Source organism: Littorina saxatilis, linkage group LG5 (genome assembly GCF_037325665.1).
Source record: "Littorina saxatilis isolate snail1 linkage group LG5, US_GU_Lsax_2.0, whole genome shotgun sequence".
Classification (NCBI taxonomy): Eukaryota; Metazoa; Mollusca; class Gastropoda; order Littorinimorpha; family Littorinidae; genus Littorina; species Littorina saxatilis.
Genome location: NC_090249.1, coordinates 41,558,907 through 41,586,890, shown reverse-complemented (window position 1 = coordinate 41,586,890; position 27,984 = coordinate 41,558,907). Strand labels below are relative to the sequence as shown.

The following is a 27,984-nucleotide window of genomic DNA, read 5'->3' as shown; positions in this document are numbered from 1 at the left end:
GAGGACAACTACATTGGCAGAGCACCGTCGGTGAGAGTGCAATCAATAACGCTGACACGTGAACTCTCACTTTTACCTTGTCGACGTAGGCTAACTTTTGTTGAAGTGACGTCGTGTGTACACCCGTTTCACACCTCGAGGTAGATCCACAGGTAACAGATAAAACTGTAGTTTTGATTTTTTTCGTTTACTGCTTCAAGGACACAGTGTGTTAATTATGTACTGTTGGGTGTTGTAGTTCAGCACATTGACTATAGTTCGTACTTAGTAATGTGTGTGTGTGTGTTCAGTTTGTGTGTGTGTGCATGGGTGTGTGTGTGTGTGTGTGTGTGGTGTGTATGTGTGTGTGTGTGTGGTGTGTATGTGTGTGTGTGTGTGTGTGTGTGAGAGAGAGAGAGAGAGAGAGAGAGAGAGAGAGAGAGAGGGAGAGAGAGAGAGAGAGAGAGAGAGAGGGAGAGGGGGCAAGTGTCAGCGTGTTTACATACACGTATGCGTGTGTGCATGTATACGTGTATAGCCTACGTGTACACGTGCAGGGGCGGAACCCCCCCCCCCCCCCTAGCGTAAGAAAAAAGAATGAGAAAATAAAATTTGAAAACAAAGAAAAACTGATGGCTTAGATTGCACCAGATTGCTCCATTTTCCTTGATTTTTATCAAAAAAATTCCGGGGGAGCATGCCCCCGGACTCCCCTAGGAGCCGGCCTTTGTCTAATTCTTAGTGATGGTTTTGGAAAGTAGTTGGGTAATTTCCTTGCTCAGGTTGCACCAGACCGGACAATTGTCTTTATTTTACTCCAAATTTGTCTTCTTAAATGTACTTTTTGGAAGGTGTTTTGGGGGAAGTTTCATTGTTCAGATTGCACCAGATTGCTCAATTTTCTTTGTTTTTATCAACATTTTTTTTTTGGGGGGGGGGGGAGCATTCCACCTGTCGCCCATCGTGGAATTGTCCCTAAAAGGAATTTGGAAACCCCCCTTAAAAATGATGTGATCCTCCCCTGCACGTGTGTGTGTGCGCGCGCGCGTGTGTGTGTGTCTGTGCACGTACGCGCACAGGTGTATTGTGTTGTGATTAACAGAGGCATGTATACACACTGTCTTACCACCTTATACGTTTGTTTCTATTGAAAGTTTCCTGGTTGTTCATGAATTTGCTGACCTGAAATAAACTAAAACGTGTTTTTATAATAATCATGCATAGCCCCATATTGTAGCCTAACTGGTTATTGTTCAGCTCTAAAAACGGCTAACCATTAACAATGAAAGCTCAAAGGCACACATGCACTGCTGTCTCTTCTTTTTTTCTCCACTTTTACCCCGGAAAATCTTCCTCAGTGGGTGTTTATTGTACAATTACAATGAGAACTTATCCAAGTGCTTACTGCTTACAGTTGTGATGCTGAAATGGTATGAAAGACGTATTACAAACACATTCTGCAAGAAACTGATTCAGAATTTTTTAGTACAGTGGTTGCAACTTGCAGTTAATTTTTTTATATTTTTTTTTATTTAAAAAAAGCTGTTTGTGCATTACACATGAAAGAGAAAAAAGCAAGATTGCTGTTGCAGATCAGATCACTGTAATATTGTGAGATTCAATCATTTGAACAGTATATATATATATAAGTATGCGATACCCATGACAGTGTGAAGAAAAGAGAATCAAATTCTTATAATGTACAATCACACAAACAAAAACAAACAAACAAACAAACACATAAAAACAGCACCTTTGCTTCAATGCATCTAAAGTGCTGTTCACATGACAGACTTGCAACCAACTTTAGCCCAACTTTCAAGCGATTGTAGTCGGCGGCAAGTCAAATCAAAATCGCTGCCCATGTGAACAGCACAAACTGGCAAACTGGTTTTAAGCGGCGATTTTCGCCAGACTTAGCCTTTTGGGATTGTCCGGTCGTCCTCGTTGTTTTACGAAGAAGGGAAGGCTAGGGCTAACCAATCAGTAAGCGCGATAAGAAGAGTTTGGAAAAAAATCGCTGATGAGTCACGGCTGAGTTGAGCAGTGCGCAACTGAGTTTTGGAGTCGCTGACGAGTCTGGCCCGAATCGTTTCTAAATCGCTGGGGCTGTTCACATGGTAGACTTTTCGCCGATTCGGCCTCAACAACTTGGGAACGATTTTCAAATGACTAAAGTTGGGCAAAAGTTGGTTGCAAGTCTGCCATGTGAACAGCGCTTTACAATATTGTTCACAGTATTAGCTGTCAGTAAATATAGTGGATCAACAGTTCTCGAAGAAATGCTCTTTTTACATTTAGTCAAGTTTTGACTAAATGTTTTAACGTAGAGGGGGAATCGAGACGAGGGTCGTGGTGTATGTGTGTGTGTGTGTCTGTCTGTCTGTCTGTCTGTCTGTGCGTGTGTGTGTGTGTAGAGCGATTCAGACCAAACTACTGGACCGATCTTTATGAAATTTGACATGAGAGTTCCTGGGAATGATATCCCCGGACGTTTTTTTCGTTTTTTCGATAAATACCTTTGATGACGTCATATCCGGCTTTTTGTAAAAGTTGAGGCGGCACTGTCACACCCTCATTTTTCAATCAAATTGATTGAAATTTTGGCCAAGCAATCTTCGACGAAGGCCGGACTTCGGTATTGCATTTCAGCTTGGTGGCTTAAAAATGAATTAATGACTTTGGTCATTAAAAATCTGAAAATTGTAAAAAAAATAATTTGTTTTTAAAACGATCCAAATTTACGTTCATCTTATTCTTCATCATTTTCTGATTCCAAAAACATATAAATATGTTATATTTGGATTAAAAACAAGCTCTGAAAATTAAAAATATAAAAATTATTATTAAAATAAAATGTCCGAAATTGATTTAAAAACAATTTCATCTTATTCCTTGTGGGTTCCTGATTCCAAAAACATATAGATGTGATATGTTTGGATTAAAAACACGCTCAGAAAGTTAAAAAGAATAGAGATAAAGAAAAGCGTGCTAATCCTTCTCAGCGCAACTACTACCCCGCTCTTCTTGTCAATTTCACTGCCTGTTCATCGAGCGGTGGACTTGCTGTAAAAATGCAGTGCGTTCAGTTTCATTCTGTTAGTTTGACAGCTTGACTAAATGTTGTCATTTCGCCTTACGCGACTTGTTGGATCATATAGTGTCAACACAAACAATTGCAGTGCTGAATCTCTTGACAACAAAGCAATGATGAGTTTGGTGACAAAATCTATAAGTAATGATTGTAGTGTCTGAAATTAGACATGAATCACATCATCAATTATTTGTATCAATGTATTGATTTATGGCATGTTGGACAGCCAGTAAGTTATTTAATCACAGATCAATACTGAGAAACAGCAGTTGTTATTGATTCATTGATCAGTGTATACATGTCTATATGTATATCTGTGACTAATTAGACAAATGATCATTGACAGCTGCTTCATCATATATTGTGTGCGGCTTTGGTGTTCAGATTAATCACGAGTTGATTCAGTTTTGTATTTGGAAGCGAACTGTAAGGATATATGTACCAGAATATGTCCAGCACACCACATTCTACCACAGGAGGCCCAGTCTCTTCAAAGTTTGAGTAAGTATCTCTCCAAATTGTTTTGTTTTTGATTTATTTTGATTTAAAAAAAAAAGAAGAAGTTATATATATATATACTAGATGATTACCCGCTTCGCCGGGTACCGGCTTTGCCGGGAAGAAGTAGAGCCGAATACCAGGCTGTGCCTGGGACGCCGGCTTTGCCGGCGCACGAAGGAAAGGAGATAAACGCGCAAAACACTGGAGACCTTCTAAAAATAGTAACGTGCAGTGACCTTCTAAAAATAGTAACGTAGTAACGGGAATATGGATTGACGCCACACGGAGGAAGGGAGATAATCGCGGCTGAAAACACTGGAGAAGATAAGGAAGAGTTACTGGTAGTGGATCCCGACAAAAAAACAAAAAAACAAAAACAAAAAAAGTCGGTTCAGCACGCACAGCGCTGTGCGCTGAGAGCACGTGTTGAAATATCTCATCGATGAGGTTGTGTCCGGGGTGTAGCTGAATACGGTGTCCAAATTTGAAAAAGATCCACTGAGAACTTTGGCCGTGCATCGCGAACAGACAGACAGACAGACAGACAGACAGACAGACACTAGTCGTATATATATATATATATAGTCAGTTTTTGTAACAATTGCAACTTTTTTTCGGGGAGTCTAATGAAAAAGGGGCCTAATTGGCGGGAAATGGGAAGGGGGGAGGGGGGGGGGGGGAGGGGCATGCTAATTTGAGACTTACACACATTTAGAATCTGACGCACGAGAAAAGAAACGCCAAAGGAAGAATGTTGCAAAGATTCTTATCTAGTCAGGTGTTATTAAAGAAAAGTGTAAAGTTACATTCTAACTACAGTCCGAATTGGTTATAACGTAACCGGTTATAACGCAGATCGGTTATAAAGTACATTTTATTTTTTCCCGGCCAGTGCTGTTCTTATTTGTCACTAAAAATGAATTCGTTATAACGTAAACGGTTATAACGTAGATCAATTATAAGGTATAGATTTGTTGTTCCCACGCCAGAAAAAGAACCGGTTAGAACGTAGATAGTTATTTGTTGTTCCCACGCCAGAAAAAGAACCGGTTGGAACGTATTCAGACATCATAATAAAGCAGCGCTTCCGAGTTATAGGCTATTTTCTAAAAGTGGTCAAAATTTTTTCGCTGAAATACATTCTTAAGACACTAACTTATCGAGTCATTGTTAAATTTTAGTCAGAAATACCCTTAAACGTGTTTAATGTTGATTGCTAACCAAATGATTGATTATCAAACTTAAACAAAACAAAAAACTTTGAAGGCCATTTTCTCCGACTGTAGTTTTTTTCACTGTAAAAAGACGTAGCTTCTTCAATATGTGCACTACAAATGTTTTTACGAAAATAAAAAAGACGTACATGTTGCAATTACTTTTCTTACCTGGATCCTCTCTCTCTTCCTCTCTCTGTGTCTATCTTTCTCTCTCTCCCTCTCTCTTTCTCCCCCCCCTCTCTCTCTCTCTCCCCCTCTCTATCTCTCTCCCCCCTCTATCTCTCTCCCCCCTCTCTATCTCTGCCCCCCCCTCTCTTTTTTCTCCCCCTCTCCCCCTCCCCCTCCCTCCCTCCTCTCTCTCTCTCCTCTCTCTCTCTCTCCTCTCTCTCTCTCTCTCTCTCTCTCTCTCTCTCTCTCTCTCTCTCTCTCTCTCTCTCTCTCTCTCTCTCTCTCTCATGTTTGATTATGACAGTACCCTTTAATGAAAAGTTCAATGATAGGAGGAATATGACGTATGCAACAGAAAACAATACTTATTTGACCACATTTTACCATATTAACGTTAAAAGGGGGGGGGGGGGGACTTGTTATAACGTATTGTTTTCTCCTATCTACGCTATAACCGATCGAACCGATTATAACGTATAAAAATAAAACCCGTTTCCCCTGAGCTAGAGTGTAGAGACATGCAGATCGAGGATGAAAAGAGCGATTACAAAGTTTAACTGTAAGCAGTTTATGGTGGCGATGTTAAGCTGTTGGCAAACAAAGTACATGTACGCGTTACAGGACAACAGGTTTGGGCTAACAAGCCTATTGTGTACACTAGCCGACACTAGCCCACTATGTACAGAGTTTAGTCTGCCCTTATCTCCATAGCTGTATTCTATCTTATGAAGGTCTCCCCAGGTGAATGATGCATAGGTGTTTATTAGGTCCTTGCTGGGAAGTCAATATAACTGAGGAGTGTTATTGATTTTGTTGGCAGGTGTCCTGCTGTATGCAATCAAAGATAGAGTATTGATTTATGATAATGACTTTTATTGTGATTATGTATATGTATCTAAAGATGGACCATTTATATTTACATTGTTTAGAATAGGGATACGAGCAAAAGCTCGAACATAGAACCCAACCCCCACCCCTTTGCCCCCTCCCCCAACCTCTTTCCTTCAATCCCTTTCCTGGGGTATCCCGATTGCCCTCTCCCCTTTGAGTATGAAGTACCTTTTACGCATTTTTGTTTGTATGCCTTTTTCTTAGCATTCACAACATTTTCTTTTTGTTTTGTTTTCCAGATCAGACTCTTACTCCAAACTCTCATCTGCAAGCCCTACTGCAAAGAAAGAACAGACGTACATCAATATTTCTTCTGACCACCAGCAGGACAGTGACCACAAGGAAAAACCGCATGGACATGCAAAAAGTTCAGCTGTTCAAAGTCATGATCCCACAGAAACTACTGCTAAGCCAGAGAGAGATGAACTGTCTAAGAGGGAAACAAACAATGAAAACAGCAGAGGAGAAAGGATAACAACAGAGAGAGAAGACCAAGGAAATGGGGCTAGAGGCGTGGAAACAGTGACAGAGAACTCAAAACAAACATCCAAAGTTGTCGCAGCAATGACATCATTGTCAGTTGATGTCGCAGATGATGTTGTCAGATTCGAGGAGATGGCAGTTGAAACTGTGGAGGTTCAAACATCAGATGGAAATAAACCGCATACACAGCCAGACGGGGTAAATGAACTGTTCAAAACCGGGATGTCACAGGGGTCAACAGAAGGGAGCCAAGGCATGAGATCACAGTCACTTGACGCTGCTGATGTCATGACAACTGCTGTCTGGGGTGTCACTGAGGGCAGTGTGATGACTCAACCCCACACATCATTATCATCCCCACTGAAGTCTGACCACAGAAATTCCCGTGACAACACCACACCACCTGACGCCCTTTCAACATCCAGTGGCACAAACTCAATGGAGCCTCAGTTACCAGACATCCTCGCTTCACGACCAACCCCAGCGAGTCTCTTGAACAGACCTCAAGGTTTCTACTGCTACAGCACTGCAAGCAAGAACTACTCCGAGATCTGTTCTTCACCTGATGATTGTGATTGTCCGAAACGAAGCGCCTTCATCTTTACTGAACTCGTAGCTGACGTAGGAGGCTGTCTGTGTACCAGAAAGTCTGCCAGAGTAGAGGAGCCAGCCATGGTTTCAGACTTGCCCCTTGCGTTGCCTGATCTTATCTCAGCTCACCATGAACTCGTCTCTAAGGTAACTTAAAGACACTAATTATGACAGAGAGAAGTCAGATGACGAGTGACGTTGAAAGACAGAAGGTACCGTCAGTTGCCATCTGTACTGTCAGTTGCTTTCAGTATCTCTGTTTTTTAGTGGAGAATTTCCAGTCAGCCTACGGAACAGAAAGAACTTGAGTAGAAACAGTCAACAAGCACTGTTGATTGTATAGAAACACATATATATTTAAGTAGCTTTTATTCATGTGTTTGATTTTGTGTACGTTTCTTGTATAGGAACTATTATTTCCAATATAAACACTATTTTGTTGATGATACGTGGGCTAAGAATGCTTCCAGAGAAAGAATAAAATATTTATCCTTATTCAGTAAATTTGTATGTGTGTGTGTGTGTGTGTGTGTGTGTGTGTGTGTGTGTGTGTGTGTGTGTGTGTGTGTGTGTGTGTCTGTGTTTGTTCAAAAGCCACAAGCACACGCATCTTGCAGAAACAAATAACAAATGCACAATGAAAAACTCATACACAACACATTTCCTTGCATTTAAAGAAAAAATAGTCTCTATTTCCTATGAGAACAAATATTTGTGTACTGTGACAGGGCGAACTATCACCAATTATATAGTAAAGTTATTGTCATTGTCCAGTTAGTCTTTGTTGCTGATCAGTTTGTGTTTTGTGTCTATTGACGTTATCTGTTAACTAAAAGTGCTGGTATTCGCTAGACGTCACAGTGTCCAGCCAGCTGCAGACAATTAAGTCTCCCTTTGAGTAAAGGAAGTTCCTTATCTCTTTTGAAGTGGGCGGTGGACTTGTCAGAGACTCGCCGTATACGGGTACCTTGGGCCCCCAGGTGGTTGTTATGTAATGTGTCGCCAGCCTGACTGGGTATCTCGGGGAAGTCGGCGTTTTGTCAAGAGGGTGTGATTTCCTTTGATACTAGGCTTATTTAGAACAGCTTTTTTTCAACCAACCACATTTGTTTCGTGCCAGATAAGGAAGTGCTACATCACAAATGTTGCGTACACGTCATTTCTGGTTGGAGGCGAAACGAAGTTCGCACCAAAACCACAAACGACTTTCGTTGATTTGAGCGATTCTACGAATCTACTTTCGTTTACTTTGTGATTATGTTTTGGTTATTTCTGTATGGAAACCTTTAATTTATTGGATATAGGTTACCTGATTGTTATTTTAACTGTTCATATTTTTACATTTAGTCAAGTTTTGACTAAATGTTTTAACATAGAGGGGGGAATCGAGACGAGGGTCGTGGTGTATGTGTGTGTGTGTGTGTGTCTGTGTCTGTGTGTCTGTGTGTGTGTGTAGAGCGATTCAGACTAAACTACTGGGCCGATCTTTATGAAATTTGACATGAGAGTTCCTGGGTATGATATCCCCGGACGTTTTTTTCCTTTTTTTCGATAAATACCTTTGATGACGTCATATCCGGCTTTTTGTAAAAGTTGAGGCGGCACTGTCACACCCTCATTTTTCAATTAAATTGATTGAAATTTTGGCAAAGCAATCTTCGACGAAGGCCGGGGTTTGGTATTGCATTTCAGCTTGGTGGCTTAAAAACTAATGAGTGAATTTGGTCATTAAAAATCGGAAACTTGTAATTAAAATTATTTTTTTTATTAAACGATCCAAAAACAATTTCATCTTATTCTTCGTCATTTTCTGATTCCAAAAACATATAAATATGTTATATTTGGATTAAAAACAATCTCTGAAAATTAAAAATATAAAAATTATGATCAAAATTAAATTTCCGAAATCGATTCAAAAACTATTTCATCTTATTCCTTGTCGGTTCCTGATTCCAAAAACATATAGATATGATATGTTTGGATTAAAAACACGCTCAGAAAGTTAAAACGAAGAGAGGTACAGTAAAGCGTGCTATGAAGCACAGTGCAACCGCTGCCGCGCCAAACAGGCTCGTCACTTTCACTGCCTTTTGCACTAGCGGCGGACTACGTTCAGTTTCATTCTGTGAGTTCCACAGCTTGACTAAATGTAGTAATTTCGCCTTACGCGACTTGTTCTACTTTAAGGTCTGGAGTGGACGCTTAAGTCGATCTTTCACTGGATTTCTGTAGCATACATTTGCTGGGCTGGGGAAAATCAAAGCTGGCGGCCAGGAGTTGATTGCCGCTTCACGACTTAAATAGTTTTATTTCTTCCCTAATATCAATAGAATACTTATATTTATAGGGCAGACCTTAATTTGTGAACTGTCTCACTTTGAACAGTTATAAATTTTATGAGTAGAGCTTCGAGTTGCAAATTAATTGCTCATGTGTTGTCAGCGCTTCTTCTGCAAACAGAATTTCTCTGCTGGCGTCGCGTCTAAACCGCGAAATCTACAACTCGCACTGTTGAGTTTTGTTGTGCGCGCGCATCCGTGCGGGCAAGAGAAAATGAGGTGGCGCACAATGAAAGTGGTGGGCTTTGTTCGCCTCTATAAATGTAGCTACTGATAGAGACGCTTGGCGCTTTGAAAGTTTAGCTGTGATAGAACCTACATTCAATATGCATCCAAAGTTTGCAAGGACTGAATTATCAATCTATCAACCTTTTAAATCTGCTAGTGAAAATTCGATTTTAATGACAAGTTTAATGAGCAAACTAATTAACCCTTACACTGGTGCAATTCTGTAACACATGTTACATAGCCACTCATGGTGAATTAACAGAGAGAAAAATAGAGAAAAACGGTCATATATATAGGTTTTCGCATCCATGGGAGGTAATCGGAACTGACCAAACAGACTGAGCCAGTAGCGCGACATATGTCGTGACAACCAGGTGACAGTATACGTAAAGTAGCGCGACATGTGTCGCGACAACCAGCCTAAAGGTTAACTAATTTTCGCGCTGCCGAGTTGAAATTCAATCCTATAGTCCAGTCTTCGTAGAAAATTACTTGAGCAAAATTTCAATTAATTTGATTGAAAAATGAGGGCGTGATAGTGCGGCCTCAACTTTCACAAAAAGCCGGATATGACGTCATCAAAGATATTTATCGAAAAAATGAAAAGAAAATCTGGGGATATTATACCCAGGAACTCTCATGTTAACTTTCATGAAGATCGGTCCAGTAGTTTTCTCTGAATCAATATATATACACACACACACACATACATCACGACCCTCGTCTCGATTCCCCCTCTATGTAAAAAGAGAAGCTGAGTTGCGTTCCCTAGTGTTTCCAGAGGCAGTGGTGAACCCAGAGATGGTCAGCAAGTTCATGAAACAGAAAGAAAGTGTGTGAATGCGCTGGTGCATGTGCGTGTGTGTGGATGGGTGGGTGTGAGGTAGAGAGTTGTGATTTAAAGTGTGTATGTGTGTGTGACGAAGCACATCTGTGTAATCCTGTTTACATTGTGCATGTATGTGTCTTGTATCATAATTTTATGTGTGAATGAGTGTAATTGAATTTCATTCATCTCAGTCTTTGATCCAATACGGTTGAGTCTTTAAAAAGAACACCAATTAATTTAAATGAACCTTCTCTTCCTTGCACAGAAAAAGCAGAAGCACAGGATGGCACAGAAGACAGTGCTTGTGACAGGGGGAGCCGGCTACATTGGCAGTCATGTCATCATTGAACTTATTCAGGATGGCTTCGACATTGTGGTTCTAGACAACCTTGTCAATGCTAGTATGGGTGAGGTTTTCTCCTTTTCCTTCTTAACCTGTGCCATAATTTGTGTTGGGTGAATAAAATTTAGCCTATTTCAGTTCAGTGCGGTGAAAGCACATTGTGTCACAGCGCTGCACTGTGCAACACAGTAGTACTTGGCAAGGTAGTACGACCGTGCTATAGCTACTCAACACAACACATTATGCGCTACATGTAGCACATTTGTGGTATACTAGATTTCGGTAAGGGAACATATCACAACACAGATCAGCTCAACTCAAATCAACACTATATATACACAACACAACATTGCTTCTCTGAAAGTGTATTTAGACTGAAGCTTTTTGAAAAAAAACCCCACTTTTATAACATTAAAGTACAGAGGACCTCTTTAAAGACATTCAAAAATCTGAGAAAATCAGGTCTTTGAAAGGAGGGAGTCGAAAAAATGCCATGGAGGTAAATGTACAGAGGTTATGAACAAAAAATCTGAAAATGAAGGTCTTAAAAAGGAGGAAGTCTTAAATTTGGGGGGGTCTTTGAGGGGGGGTTCCACTGTACAGTGTATTCTTTTCATAGTTATAAAAGCACAGCTAGTTTGACAGTGACAATAAAGATGTGCTTCACGATTGATACAATACAATACATGTAATACCATATAATCATACAAACTATTTCACTTGGTTCTATGTCTTCATACAGAAAGCATCCGTCGAGTGGAGAAGATAGCTGGGAAGAAGATACCTACATACTCTGTTGACTTGTTGGACAAAAACGCTGTGGATGATGTCTTCAAAAAGGTCAGTTCCACTATTGTTGACTAACTGAAAAATTGTCGAAGAGCTTGCCATTTTCAGTGAGTATAATCGGTATCCATTGGCAAGTAGAAGTCAGTAGGCATGCAGTGCCCAGTTTTTAATGCCCACAGCCACAGAAAGGGAATTTTCCATTGGTGTAAGCCTCTGTTGGTGCCCTAATTTGATTATGATGACAACAGCAATGGTGATTACAATGATGATGACAATGAAAATGACACAAACAATGATAGTGACGGCAATGATGATGGTGATGGTGGTGGATCCTCAAGCATCTTATAGATTATTATACTTACAATTTATAGCGTTGATGGCAACATACATGGCATACATCAAATGAAAATTTATTACTAAAATTTTTAATAACTGATGATGAAAAGGATGACAGTGATGACTGTAGTAGTGATGTATCTTCAAGCATCTTTTTAGACATTAGTGCTCAAAAATTACAATGTTTATGTTGACAATGATGACGGGGATGATGACAGTGATGATGATGATGATGATGATGATGATGATGATGATGATGATGATGATGATGATGATGATGATGATACCAATGATGATGACAGTGATGGTGAAGATGATGGAGACAATAATAACATCCTTGACAGCAACGTCTGATGACGAAAGTGATGGTGGTAGGGGATGGATGTTCAAGCATCTTTCAGGCTTAATATACTGACCCTTTCTGTGTTTTCTTCCAGCACAAGATCTCTTCAGTGATTCACCTAGCTGGACTGAAAGCAGTTGGCGAGTCATGTGAACTGCCTCTCCTGTACTACAAGACCAATGTTGGAGGCACCACAAATCTACTGGAGGTAAAGCAGTTTTTGTGGGGGTGGGGGGGAGGGGGGTGCTGGCAAAATATTTAGCCATAAATTTGCCCATTTGAACTTGATAATTGAAAATGCATCTTACAAAATTTATTTATTATTTATTTTCTCTTTTTGCATTTAGTCAAGCTCTGAAAGTTAAAAAGAGTTGAGAAAAGCACTTTTTTCCGTGAAGCGCTAAATGCTACTGCTCTTTTCTGGCTTGTCACTTATAGGATCAGCGAGCTGGCTAGCTGTGGGTGTTGTCTTGAATTGCCTCAATACATTCAGTTTCTTTCTCTGAGTATGACAGATTGACTAAATGTATGAATTTCGCTTCACACGACTTGTCTATCTCTCTTCCAGGTGATGGAAGCTAACGGCGTGTTCAACATTGTCTTCTCAAGTTCTGCAACTGTCTATGGCTTACCACAGTTCCTTCCCTTGACAGAGGACCACCCTGTTGGCGGCTGCACCAACCCTTACGGCAAAACCAAGTTCATGATTGAACAAATCCTCAGTGATCTGTGTACATCAAATAAGGTTGGTCAGTTCTGTCGTTACTTACGTGTATGTATTGCTGATTTAAAAAATTACTCCTTGACGTTTGGGTGTATGTGTATGTGTGTCTGTGTGTATCTTTCAGTCTTTCTGTCTGTGTGTTAACAGAAGGAGGCTCTGATTCACGCCTATATCGTGTGCCTCTGTGTGTATGGCTGTTTTGCTTTCCGCAAAGCTTTTGCTAAGAAACGACAAGGTACACGCTTCTCTCTTTTAACCCCTTCACTGCCACAGTATAACAGCATTTTGGTATTGCTGTGTGCCAGGGCAAAATTTCGCTTTCTTCGGTAGGTTCACTAATCTGTTCACTGCTCGATCATTTATTGAGATATCTCTTAGATCTTTGGCATGTGTTTTGCTTATACCCTTGGCTATTATAGGATGACATGATCATTGGACTTTGTTTGTGATTGTTACAGTAAAAATTGATACAATGACCATTTTTGTCAAAAATTACAGTTTCCGGACTTACACACACACACATTGCAGCACGTAAAAGTATTCTTCTGTGTGGTAATCCATAAATCACTTCTTGTAGAGCTTCCAGAACACTGTATCGCTTGAAAACAGGTCTACGAGTTGAGGTCCGACTTTCGGCCGCCATTGTGAATGCTATAGATCGGTTCTACATTTCTAACACAGTTTTCAACACGTGGTAGTAACTTATTCAAACGGTCTATGGGAAAGAACTGTGTTTAGAACCCCTACAAGTACTTGGACAGTGGTTACCTCCCATTTAGTTTTCAGAAATGTCCTGAAATGTTGTTGACACAAATACCACGTACGAGATACGGTTATGGGCGTAGGACAAACCGAAAATGACCACGTATTACATACGGGGTGGGCAGTGAAGGGGTTAAGGCAGGTGCCATCTCTTATTCTTTTTTCCTTTTCATTTGATTTTTGTTTCTAAACAAAAAGTCTGCATGTGTTGTGATGTTTTTTAAAGCAAAAAACCCACCATGGTGCTTGTGACCTTAACAAATTAACATAATTTCAATTTGCATACCTGCTAATTGATACCGGCACGGTTGGCCTAGTGGTAAGGCGTCCGCCCTGTGATCGGGAGGTCGTGGGTTCGAACCCCGGCCGGGTCATACCTAAGACTTTAAAATTGGCAATCTAGTGGCTGCTCCGCCTGGCGTCTGGCATTATGGGGTTAGTGCTAGGACTGGTTGGTCCGGTGTCAGAATAATGTGACTGGGTGAGACATGCAGCCTGTGCTGCGACTTCTGTCTTGTGTGTGGCGCACGTTATATGTCAAAGCAGCACCGCCCTGATATGGCCCTTCGTGGTCGGCTGGGCGTTAAGCAAACAAACAAACAAACCTGCTAATTGATCAACAGAAATGGAACGTTGCTGTCCTGCGTTACTTCAACCCAGTGGGGGCACACAAGTCCGGCACGATCGGTGAAGATCCGTCAGGCGTCCCCAACAACTTGATGCCGTTCATGGGACAGGTGGCAGTTGGGAGAAGAGCATCTCTTACAGTGTACGGAAGCGATTATGATACACCGGATGGCACAGGTGATCAATAAATAATAATTAAATAAAAGAAGTGATAGTGATAATTAGGAAGATAACTATGATAATAATATAAGGGTGAATGTGCCAATGCTGGAGACAATAAGGGCTGGGTACCAGCCACCACAATGGATAGTATATTTGATCCTCCGTTCAGCCTGATCACTGCATATCTCTCTCTCTCTCTCTCTCTCTCTCTCTCTCTCTCTCTCTCTCTCTCTCTCTCTCTCTCTCTCTCTCTCTCTCTCTCTCTCTCTCTCTCTCCCCCGGATACAGAGCTAGTACAGAGATATGTACAGACAGACAGAAAGGCAGGCACACACACAGGCCCACACACAAACACACACACACACACACAGGCACACAGACAAGGACACGCACAAGCACGCACACACACACACACATTTGTAAAGAAAGACACATGGGTATTGAAAACAACTTTAAAAATAATGTGTTTTATGCCATATTGCACTATTATGACAATTGTACATCAGGGTTATAAATATACTGTGTCTCAGACATTTGTCAAGTTCATGGTGTACCCAACTTTAGCAACTTCATATTTTTTCAACAGGTGTTCGCGACTACATTCATGTGGTAGATTTAGCCCTGGGGCATGTGGCAGCTGTGCATAAACTGAACGAACAGTGTGGATTGAAGGTATGTGCCTATTTGCGTGTGTGTGTGTTTGGAGCTGGGGAAGTTGGTTGGGGAAGGGGGGCGGGGATGCGGAAGGGGGCTGTGGTGGGAAAGGGAGGAGAGAGTGGTTCGTCTGTGCATTCCCTATCTGTGCATCTGGAGCTCTTATGGTACATAATTGTGCAGTTCTGAGTAGGTTGTGTAAGAGAGAGAAAGAGAGAGAACTCAGAACTCAGAAAATTTATTGTTTAGACCATCTGACCCTCTCTCTCTCTCTCTCTCTCTCTCTCTCTCTCTCTCTCTCTCTCTCTCTCTCTCTCTCTCTCTCTCTCTCTCTCTCTCTCTCTCTCTCTCTCTCTCTCTCTCTCTGACTCTCACTCTTGACTCTCACTCTGACTCTCACTCCTTCTCTCTCACACACACACACACACACACACACACACACACACACACACACACACACACACACACACACACTCACACGCACACATACACACATTCATTCACACACACAATACATCCATGTATGGGTATGTACAGGGGATGGCTGGTGCCACATCAAATACATCCTCAATTACAAAATACATCAAACAACATAATTGAAAAAAACCCAGCAGCTACACAATGCACACAACAACAACAAACAAGTCGCGTAAGGCGAAATTTCAACATTTAGTCAAGCTGTCGAACTAACAGAATGAAACTGAACTCACTGCATTTTTACAGCAAGAGCGTATACTCGTAGCATCGTCAGTCCACCGCTCGATGCAAAAGCAGTAAAATTGACAAGAAGAGCGGGGTAGTAGTTGCGCTGAGAAGGATAGCACGCTTTTCTTTATCTCTATTCTTTTTAACTTTTTGAGCGTGTTTTTAATCCAAACATATCACATCTATATGTTTTTGGAATCAGGAACCCACAAGGAATAAGATGAAATTGTTTTTAAATCGATTTCGGAAATTTTATTTTAATAATATTTTTTATATTTTTAATTTTCAGAGCTTGTTTTTAATCCAAATATAACATATTTATATGTTTTTGGAATCAGGAAATGATGTAGAATAAGATGAACGTAAATTTGGATCATTTTATATAAAAATAATTATTACAATTTTCAGATTTTTAATGACCAAAGTCATTAATTATTTTTAAGCCACCAAGCTGAAATGCAATACCGAAGTCCGGCCTTCGTCGAAGATTGCTTGGCCAAAATTTCAATCAATTTGATTGAAAAATGAGGGTGTGACAGTGCCGCCTCAACTTTTACAAAAAGCCGGATATGACATCATCAAAGGTATTTATCGAAAAAAAGAAAAAAACTTCCGGGGATATCATTCCCAGGAACTCTCATGTCAAATTTCATAAAGATCGGTCCAGTAGTTTGGTCTGAATCGCTCTACACACACACACACGCACAGACAGACAGACAGACAGACACACACACACACACACACATACACCACGACCCTCGTCTCGATTCCCCCTCTATGTTAAAACATTTAGTCAAAACTTGACTAAATGTAAAAACGAGAAAAAAACCCAGACATGAAGCAAAATCAATCGTTCTGTTACACCTTAGGAAGTAAATCACGGCGTTTGTTAACATAATAAATAAATCTGCCTAAATCATGGAGACCCTTCTTATTTTGCATTATCATCTGGAAGGAAAGCAAACAAGGATATGATGTGTATTTAAAGGGTAAGTATTGACAGCGAAGATCGTCCACTGGCATTGCATCACAGTGAAAAAATATGTGCATTTCATCCTCAGGTGCTTTTTTTGCAGAATGGGCAAAACAAGTCCCCTACGGTATGTGGGAAGTATCTCAATTTATGTGTGCGTAATTCAGACATGCCAGCTCTGAATCTAATGCGCACATCTCTAATATGCTTATTATTAACAAAAGTAAAATACGGTTCCATGCAAACAGATGACTTAGATACTCTGTAAACCTCAAACCTTGCGCTGGTATTAATGCGTTCTAACCAATTTTGATTATTACAATCAATTAACCTCTGTCACAAGTAGATGAAATACTACAAGTAGATAACATTGTTCATTGGCTCTAACAGCGCCCAATTTTAACCACTTGCTTCCCTTTATATGATAAACCGTCCATAGATCATCGTTCTCCCGAACTAACTCCTTAGTATGTCATCGAGAATAGAGGATTTTGGGATATCGTTTCATGCGCCTTTTGCGATTGGTCAATGCATTTCGTATCAATAATGTCGGTCTTGCTTGAAATTATCGCTACTTGATATTGCTTTCCAAACTTATACGAATAGACCGGGAGCATAGGGTCAGTAACTGAACTAGCCCTGAACAGTGGCTTTATTCTGACTGCTGTGTATATATATGCAAGAAGGAGGGAGCCTCACAGTGTGTGTATGTGTGTGGGTGGGTATGCATGCGTGTGTGTGTGTGTGTGTGTGTGTGTGTGTGTGTGTGTGTGTGTGTGTGTGTGTGTGTGTGTGGGTGAGGCCTGTTTAAAAAGTTTCTCTTTTCTGTCTTAACTTTTTCTATCTTCTTCTTCTTCTTCTTCTTCGTTCATGGGCTTAGACTCCCACGTTCACTCATGTTTTTAGCACGACTGGAATTTTACGTGTATGACCGTCTTTACCCCGGCATTCAGGCAGCCATACGCCGATTTCGGAGGAGGCATGCTGGGTACTTTCGTGTTTCTATAACCCACCGAACTCTGACATGGATTTCAGGATCTTTTTCGTGCGTACTTGGTCTTGTGCTTGCGTGTACACACGAAGGGGGTTAAGTCATTAGCAGGTCAGCACATAAGTTGACCTGGGAGATCGGAAAAATCTCCACTCTTAACCCACCAGGCGGCAGCGACCGGGATTCGAACTCACGACCTCCGGATTAGGAGGCCGACGTCTTACCACCACGCCACTGCGCCCGTCACTTTTTCTATCAACATATCTGTATCGCTCTCACTGTTGGCTTGCATGCTGTAAATATTTAAGACGATTGTATATTTGTTAAAGAACTTTGAACTACATGCATGTATGTGTGTATGTTGCAGGTGTACAATCTAGGCACTGGCCAGGGAGTCTCTGTGCTTGACATGGTCAAGGCTTTTGAAAAAGCATCAGGAAAGAAGGTAAGATTTTGTCTGCATTACATCGTCGCTGATCCTGCTAATTACTCCCTCTGACAGCAGGAGAATATCTAGGGAACTGATTAATGAACATTTGGAGAAGAAATACAACAACAAGCAGACACTGTCTGGTTCAGATCCACCGTTGAGCATTCTGTGTGCATGTGTCCAGAGTTTTTGACCAAAGCCTTCCACTTGCAGTGACTATAAAAGGCCCGATCTGTTAAGCAAGTCCTTGGCAGTGGCCTTAGCTAGATAGGGCTCTTTTGTTAGCTCAGGCTTTTTACTGCGGTGCTGGAACAAAGATTTCCATGGGACACGCACATGCACGCTAGCACACTGGCACTCACACACACGGTAGCAGGCTAATTGCCCCCCGGACAATTGCCCCCCGACAACTGCTCCCCGGACAATTGCCCCCCAGACAACTGCCCCCCGCCATGGGAGGACAACTGCCCTCCAATGCATTTTGTTAACAAAAAAGTTTTTCTCCACCTATTGAATTTTTAAATCATAACATTTACTCAAATGAGTGTGTATGACTATGTGCGTGCGTAGGTGTGTGCATTCGTTTGTGCGTGAATGTTAATGCGGACATGCATGTGTACGTGCGTTAGTATGTGCGTGTTGTAGGTACACGTACTTCTTTGGTTTAATCACAATTTAAGATCATAATCCTGAATTTTCTGACTGAATACCTTATTTGTGTGCATGCGAACGTGCGTGCATTCCTATGTGTGTGTGTGTGTTTGTGAAAAACCAGGGAGCATCTTACAGATAAACTGATATCAAAATACTTAATTTACCTCCGAATGCCGCAAAACAACAAGAAGAACAACAAAAACAATTATTTTAAATCTCCCCAAAATCCCAAAGAAAACCTTTGCTAACTAAAATTTTTTTATTTTTTATATAATAGAGGGCAATTGTCCTAGGGGGTAATTGTCCCGGGGGGGGCAATTGTCCTAGGGGGGACAGTTGTCCAGGGGGCAATTGTCCAGGGGCAATTGTCGGGGAGCAGTTGTCCGGGGGGCAATTAGCCTAGAACCATACACACACACACACACACACACACACACACACACTCACACACACACACGCACACGCATACACACACATACACCCTCATGGGCACACATGCAATGGGACACTATCCAGGCTAGTCAAAGATAAGTCTGGGTTGGATGATCTCCCTCTGTTTTCAAAAGATAATGCATTTAACTACTTTCAATAAAATTCTTCAGTTTTAATCTTGATCAGCTGCTTTACCTTTGTTAATAGATGTATTTTGCAACTCGTCTAAACTAACATTGTAGGCCTTTTGTTTTCTCTGCTTTTCTTTTTAATTGTGGTTTTTATCCCCGAGTACGCTAGTACTTGGGCTCAACAGACTTTAATCGTGTGTCTGTGTGTGTGCATGTGTGTGTGTGTGTGTGTGTGTGTCTCGACTTAACAGCTTATTGCTGGGAAACTACTGGGCGCAGTTCGTTCAAAAGTTGATACACTAACTTGATAATAGGTCCGATTGATCGTATTAAAACTTCATAATGTTACCTGGGACCTAAATGCGAAATAAACCACAAAAACGACTTGGCGGTGGGACGAATTCAGACGGAGCAACAGCCAGCCATTGAGCTGATAGAACAGCCGAACGCGTCACACAGTGACAAGAAATATAGCGTCGTAAAAAGCATGCGTATCGCATGCGAGACGATTTGCCAGGCTTTGCGCGTTGTGTGTTTGAATAATTTGATTTTTTGTGTACCCCATTTTCTACCAAGCGTTGGTTGCTCGGTCGCGACTGCGGTGGTTTAGAGGTCGCGATTTTGTGTTTTGATTCTTTTCATATTAATTTGTATTTTTTCTTATGGTTTCCTTTGTTTACATATGTTTCAGTCTTTTACCTTCACTTTACATTAAAGAATTTGGTAAAACTACCTGGGGCGTGATAAATGCAAGAATCCGCGAGCCAGGACAGTAAAAGAACTTCGTGGGCCACCAGTTCACCAGTTATGAAGAGGGTCGGCAGTATATTTTTCACTGTGATCAAATAAAAGAGAAAGGCCAGTCACCACGCACATCCTCGGCTCTCATGCAATGTAGTTATATAGCAAAGGGAATAACTGTAATTCACACAGAGCAATCACTTGGTCTTAAACGTGCACAAGACAAAAACTTTCATACTGGGGGAGCGAGCCAGTCTGAAGTGAGACACATAAAGTGTAGATGTTTCCAAACCAAGTAAAATGCACCAATGATAAGTTTGTTCCGTGATAGAGCTTACATCATAGAGAATCTAAATGGTTTAAGCAAGGAGAGCACAGCATAGAATTTTACCCGTTCTATTGACCTTGACTTCCCTGTGCAGATTCCCTATGAGCTGGCGGAGCGTCGTCTTGGAGACATTGCTTCTTGCTATGGTGACCCCTCACTGGCCGCCAAGGAACTGAACTGGACCGCCACGAGAGGGCTGGACGAGATGTGTAAGTGTGTGTGCTTCCCTCCACAAACAAACCCTCACCCGTAGGAATGTGTGTTAAATGTATGTAAATATGTATGTTTGTATGTGTGTATGTATCAATGTATATTTGTAAACATGTGTATAAAAAAAAAAAAATCGCAGCATATAAAAAAGAAAAAAAAAAGTGTGTGTGTGTGTGCCCATGCCCCTAACAGCACACACATGTTTACAAATCTCTCATGTTTGTGTGCCCATGCCCATGCCCCTAACAGCACACACCTGTTTACAAATCTCTCATGTTTGTGTGCCCTGCATGCCCATGCCCCTAACAGCACACACATGTTTACAAATCTCTCATGTTTGTGTACCCATGCCCCTAACAGCACACACATGTTTACAAATCTCTCATGTTTGTGTGCCCATGCCCATGCCCCTAATGGCTTTGCCGTGAGGGCGTAAAACTGACATTTTCTGTGTGTGTGCTTTGCAGGGATGTCGTTTGGCGTCTGCATTGGGCAGAATGCTAGAACCTCTTTCAAATTGCCTAAAACTTTGACATCATTTTGCCAGAGCTGTAGAACTTTTTCAGGATGGTAGAAATTAGGTGACGCCAAGAACTGCCTTAAACTTAAGACAAGTCGCGTAAGGCGAAAATACAACATTTAGTCAAGTAGCTGTCGAACTCACAGAATGAAACTGAACGCAATGCCATTTTTCAGCAAGACCGTATACTCGTAGCATCGTCAGTCGACCGCTCATGGCAAAGGCAGTGAAATTGACAAGAAGAGCGGGGTAGTAGTTGCGCTAAGAAGGATAGCACGCTTTTATGTACCTCTCTTTGTTTTAACTTTCTGAGCGTGTTTTTAATCCAAACATATGATATCTATATGTTTTTGGAATCAGGAACCGACAAGGAATAAGATGAAAGTGTTTTTAAATTGATTTCGACAATTTAATTTTGATAATAATTTTTATATATTTAATTTTCAGAGCTTGTTTTTAATCCAAATATAACATATTTATATGTTTTTGGAATCAGAAAATGATGGAGAATAAGATGAACGTAAATTTGGATCGTTTTATAAAATTGTTTTTTTTTTTACAATTTTCCGATTTTTAATGACCAAAGTCATTAATTAATTTTTAAGCCACCAAGCTGAAATGCAATACCGAAGTCCGGGCTTCGTCGAAGATTACTTGACCAAAATTTCAACCAATTTGGTTGAAAAATGAGGGCGTGACAGTGCCGCCTCAACTTTCACGAAAAGCCGGATATGACGTCATCAAAGATATTTATCAAAAAAATGAAAAAAACGTTCGGGGATATCAATCCCAGGAACTCTCATGTAAAATATCATAAAGATCGGTCCAGTAGTTTGGTCTGAATCGCTCTACACACACACACAGACAGACAGACAGACAGACAGACACACACACATACACCACGACCCTCGTCTCAATTCCCCCCTCTACGTTAAAATATTTAGTCAAAACTTGACTAAATATAAAAATTGCCCAAACTTTTATGGCCATTTCGGCAAACTTGTCAACGAAAATAAATCCTAGCAACACAAAGGAATAGATAGGCTCCCCTTTCTTCATGAAATCTCTCATGTTTGGTCTGGTAGTGGATTTTTGCATGGAAATTCCTCAATTTCAAATGTCAGTTTGGAAGTTGGTTTGTCTTTGTTGTTCTTAATTAAAACTTGTAACTGAGAAAAACTTACACCTTGTAGAGTTTTTGTTCTAACTGAGATTTAAAGTCGAGGTTGCGAAAAATTACAAAAAAATACTTCAAATAGGGAAACAAGTGATCAGTGTAGGAGAAAAGAGACACACGCTAGTCACAGTTGGTTTGATTTTTTTGTGCTGGAAACTTTGCCTTCATTTCGGCAAAGCTCCCAAACATTTTTAATAGATAGAAAAGTGAAGCCAAGGACTGCCTTAAACTTTCTAAAATTGGTAAAACTCTTATTGCCGTTTCTGCAAATGTGACAATGAGACTAGATCCAAGAAAAATCCTTGCAGTGGGTGAAAAAGATGCATTGACCAATTGTGTGATTTGAGGTTAGGACTGATGCATTATGTGAATTCAGGTGAAGATTTATTGACTGTGTGATTTCAGGTGAGGATTTATGGAGGTGGCAATCCCAAAACCCCCAGGGCTACAAGGGTGCAGAAGGCAGCAGTCAGTAATGGGAGATCACTGTCACGTTCACCTCATCTGTTACCTCCCTTCCTCCCATACCATTCGTTATCTCCCTTCTCCCCTTTCCCACCTGTTCTATCTTATAGCATATCAAGATGGACCAGCTAGGCTATTATACAGCTGTTATCAGGAATATGGCTAGCTTAAAAATGTGTGTAGTTGTGTGTGAGTATTTGTAGCTGCAGGCTGCGTGATTTTCATGTGTGCTGACTTTATAAATTATATATTGACAGGTGCATGGTACCTGTTGATTGATTGGGTGAATCCTGTTATGATAAAGGATTTTTAACATTTGCTGATATATTTGTGTTAACCTACCCAGCTTTAGCAGCTTTTGCAGACATAATTCATCAGTACAAAAAAAAAGTGTTGTTGATTTATCAGTAATGAATCCTCAGTGTTTAGAACTTCAGTTTTTAAAGGCCCTTTTTGTCAGCGTAAAATGCCCCATGACTGTAGCTGTCCTTTAAAGGTAGGGAGAATGTGTTAACATAAAGAAACCTCTGTTAGGAGGTGACCTTTTATCAGAGGGACCTCACATGGCTGACACAGCTAAACAGGGATTGCTGGTACATGCTGGTATTTTAAACATGTGAAGAAGAAAACATGGACATGAAGTTGGCCTTATATATATATACTAGATGATTACCCGCTTCGCCGGGTACCGGCTTCGCCGGGAAGAAGTAGAGCCGAATACCAGGCTGCGCCTGGGACCCCGGCTTTGCCGGCGCACGAAGGAAAGGAGATAAACGCGCAAAACACTGGAGACCTTCTGAAAAAAGTAACGTGCAGTGACCTTCTAAAAATAGTAACGTAGTAACGGGAATATGGATTGACGCCACACGGAGGAAGGGAGATAATCACGGCTGAAAACACTGGAGAAGATAAGGAAGAGTTACTGGTAGTGGATCCAGACCAAACAAAACCAAAATCGGTTCAGCGCGCAAAGCGCTGCGTGCTGAGAGCACGTGTTGAAATATCTCATCGATGAGGTTGTGTCCGGGGTGTAGCTGAATACGGTGTCCAAATTTGAAAAAGATCCACTGAGAACTTTGGCCGTGCATCGCGAAGAGACAGACAGACAGACAGACACTAGTCGTATATATATATAGATATCAAATATTTTTTTCACTTGACGGATTCTTTCTGACAAACAGTTAATGGAATCTCTGCAGTAAGATTGGTCAGTGTTACAGAGTGAGCTGTTTTCTAAGTGCCAGGATTCTTACTTGTAAGGAAATGATGGTATAGAAAATGGCTAATGCAGTCATGCACTGCCCATACATTATAGCTTGAATATTGAGGTTTCTTTATAACACCATAACGTCAGATCTCAATAACTAATCACAGCCATTCTGGTCAAGTCATAATCAGGCGTAGTGATGTAATGCTTTAGCTGATAATCAGCTTGATTTTGAATAACCATGAGTGCAACCCGCTTATGAAGTATTCACATAACGCTTGCAAGAGTTTGGGAGTCAGGTTGGCGCTTTAAGTCATTTGACATGGGCACCATATTTAAACTGGAATTGTGGAAGACAAAACAAATCGTGAAACCTTGGGGATTTATATTGTTCTAATGTATGTTTTGGAAGAGATAAAAATGTATTTGGTCTTTGTACATGATTGTGAATTTTTTTGTTTGTTTGTTCGTTCATGGGCTGAAACTCCCACGGCTTTACGTGTATGACCGTTTTTACCCCGCCATTTGGCAGCCATACGCCGCTTTCGGAGGAAGCATGCTGGGTATTTTCGTGTTTCTATAACCCACCGAACTCTGACATGGATTACAGGATCTTTTTCGTGCGCACTTGGTCTTGTGCTTGCGTGTACACACGGGGGTGTTCGGACACCAAGGAGAGTCTGCACACAAAGTTGACTCTGAGAAATAAATCTCTCGCCGAACGTGGGGACGAACTCACGCTGGTAGCGTGCAACTGGATACAAATCCAGCGCGCTACCGACTGAGCTACATCCCCGCCCCCATGTTTGTGAATAACACCAGCTGCCGCTGTCAGCTCAATTCATCGAATATTGTGTTAGATTCTTGCTGTGAACTCTTGCTGAGTCAGATATATATTTCTGAGCAGTGTTTGTTGTGTCACACTGTGGGAGCTTGCAATTTGGCAGTTTATTACACACTAACAAATTATTATAAAAATACCCCCCGCGGGTTAGGGGGAAGAATTTACCCGATGCTCCCCAGCATGTCGTAAGAGGCGACTAACGGATTCTGTTTCTCCTTTTACCCTTGTTAAGTGTTTCTTGTATAGAATATAGTCAATTTTTGTAAAGATTTTAGTCAAGCAGTATGTAAGAAATGTTAAGTCCTTTGTACTGGAAACTTGCATTCTCCCAGTAAGGTAATATATTGTACTACGTTGCAAGCCCCTGGAGCAAATTTTTGATTAGTGCTTTTGTGAACAAGATACAATTGACAAGTGGCTCTATCCCATCTCCCCCCTTTCCCCGTCGCGATATAACCTTCGTGGTTGAAAACGACGTTAAACACCAAATAAAGAAAGAAATTATAAACATTGAACATTTGTCAAAATCGTGGTCAAAGTGCCTGATTTACCCTACGTACTTACTTCACCTGTGGGTTTTTTGTTTTGTTTTTTGTAATGCCTGAACTTGTAAATGGAAAATCAAATTTTGTGGTAAAACAAGATATATTTATCAAGCTTGGTTTTATATGATACAGGGTTGCACTTTTTATTGAAGGTTCAAAATGTGCTTAATGAGTGGTTTGGTGAATGTGTCGATCCATTATTGGGTGTGTAACACAGCTGATAGAATGATCAGTTGTATACAATGCAGACCGATTGATTAATTAAATAGATAGAAGGACTATTTGTAGACCCATTGACTAATTGAAAGTGTATTGGATTACTTTGGCATCTTGCACATAACTTCAGCATCTGTCAGCTTCAGTGGAAAGTTGAGTGATTGATTGAAATGGAGAGTTTTTGTTTAACAATAACACATAGGTTGATTGAATGAAAGAATGATGAATTGATTGATTGATTTTATTGGATGGTTGATTGATTGATTGATTGAAGTGGGTGATTGATTGGTTGCTTGTTTAATGATGATTGAATAACATTGTTTTATGAGAACACCAAAAGTATTGACTTCGTATGTATGTTTATAAACCTGCTTGTTTTGTTACCTTGCTCTCACATGCTTTAATAATGTATTCAAATTAATGAGTCTTTTCTCTTTTAGCATAATGATGTTAATACTACAACAGCTCAATACAATTTAGTAACAGCTCAATGACAGGAAAGATAGGAAAGCATATATATACTAGTCTTCTGTCTTTTAAAAAAATTCTACATGTATTGCTTTATTGCTTTATTGTTTAAAATTCTGCAAAGTATTGTTAATCTACAATAATGATCATAATACAATTCTTGACTGGAGCGATAATAAGAATCAATGCTGAGAATGACAACCATGTTTTTATGGTTTTCTTTTGAGGGCACAACCACTTAGACTATTGTGCAATTGCATATATTTCATATGTTAGATTTGACTGTGCTTCCACACTTCATCTTTGGCAAAACCGGAAATATATAAATGCAAGGGTTTAAAGTGTGTGTGTGTGTGTGTGGGTGGGGGTTGGCGAGCGCATTGATGGGGGTTACCACTGTAATTTGTTATTTATCAAGACATACAATGTCGTGTTATCACAACTTAAATTTCCTGCTTGGTTTGCAGGTTCGACACAAATTACATTTGCTGCATAATATGAAGAAGCAGACAGAAATTTGTACTGCATGCACGCACAGCTGTGCTGCAGTCTTCATTGCGTATATATTAAGAACAGGCTTGAGGGTTCAACTTATTTTGAGATGAAAGGAAAATAAGTGAAACAAAATTGCGCATTGTTTTGTAAGCATTCAATTTGCATTCTTCAGTGGTCGTTTAATTTCATTCTGAAAATGTGCATATTAAAAAGGGTTTTGACCCACCTACTACACAGTATCAAAGTGTGCGTTAGCTGATGAATAATACTTTGTTTATGCATAATTGTGCTTTTTTTAATATATATTTTCTGTCGCAGCAGTAGGGGCAAAATGCCTGCAGCAGCTGTGGTACACAGAACTAATATAAAGCAAACAGCGTTTTTTAATTGCTGTTATTTTCTTTCATGCAATTTGTAATTTGAAGTTTTTATTGGGATGGATTTTTTGGGTAAAATTGTGTGATTTTTAGCTAATTTAAATTGCCAGAAGTATTTTACAAGGTGCAGCCAGATCTAGGCTGAACTGTTGAAAACTAAATCTTGCCTCGTGGAAATAATAAATTCCAGATTGCAGCATACATATATATATCTGTTAGCAATGTAGTGTACTTGCTTCTTAGTCCCATTTTGTGTATAACTTATGTTAATTGTAATGAAACTTATTTAGTTTACTGCCCTTATATACTATGTCATTTTATTTTAATTCAATATGATGTGTGAACAGTTGCATGTCTAATAAAAGTGATAGTGTGATGTACCTTGCATTTATGGTCTGCAAATAAGTAAGTGTGATTTGTTAATCACGTACTGTGCACCACTGAGAATTCCTGTGTAAATTAGTTATTTATTTCAAAACTACAAGAGCAAGAGCAGTATGATCATCAAAGCAATTTGACAAATTTTGTCGTATGCAAAATTCACTTTAATTAACAGGGTTAGTCTTAATTACTGAAAGCGGTTGAACTGTTTTGTAATGATTATACATCTTTTATGAATTAAAGTTCAGCTGATTCTCCTTCCTCTTCTAAATTTTTTTAATTAAGATATCCACATATTAAAAAAACATTATCAATGGTAACCCCTTTTAAGACCCCCAAAACATTATACATGTTATACATGTAAAACAGTATAATAAAAGCCCTGTTTTAAGTCTTTCTCGCTTCTAAGACATTGATTGTTTTGTTTCTTCCAATAACATCAGTAAAGTTACTCCTATTTGAAGACTTTCGTTTTAGTGTAGGGTACATGTACCTTGGTCATATGAAATGTTATGGTGCAGTGTGATATATAAGGTGTCTTATTGTTGATTGCTTGTGTGTAAAATATGGTTGAAAATGTATGGCAACAATTGTGGATCATAATAAAAAGGTTACACAGGGTGACAAAAGGATA

General features: G+C 40.2%; 2 protein-coding genes across 4 annotated transcripts; both read left to right on the top strand.

The window, feature by feature from the left end:
- Positions 1–30: 30 nt before the first annotated feature.
- LOC138967151 (UDP-glucose 4-epimerase-like) lies at positions 31–27,984 on the top strand. Of its 3 annotated transcripts, none has more exons than XM_070339654.1 (11): positions 31–152; positions 10,586–10,727; positions 11,406–11,503; positions 12,226–12,339; positions 12,700–12,876; positions 14,241–14,421; positions 14,993–15,078; positions 16,842–16,865; positions 18,097–18,174; positions 20,540–20,654; positions 22,758–27,984. In XM_070339654.1, the coding sequence occupies exons 2-11, from the start codon at positions 10,604–10,606 to the stop codon at positions 22,826–22,828; spliced, it is 1,068 nt and encodes a 355-aa protein (XP_070195755.1). In that variant the 5' UTR covers positions 31–152; positions 10,586–10,603; the 3' UTR covers positions 22,829–27,984. The 3 variants fall into 3 exon arrangements, with proteins under 3 accessions (XP_070195755.1, XP_070195754.1, XP_070195756.1); XM_070339653.1 differs by having other exon boundaries at positions 16,827–16,865; XM_070339655.1 differs by lacking the exon at positions 16,842–16,865.
- LOC138965883 (uncharacterized) lies at positions 3,451–7,419 on the top strand. The gene is made up of 2 exons (XM_070337976.1): positions 3,451–3,574; positions 6,090–7,419. The coding sequence occupies exons 1-2, from the start codon at positions 3,510–3,512 to the stop codon at positions 7,078–7,080; spliced, it is 1,056 nt and encodes a 351-aa protein (XP_070194077.1). The 5' UTR covers positions 3,451–3,509; the 3' UTR covers positions 7,081–7,419.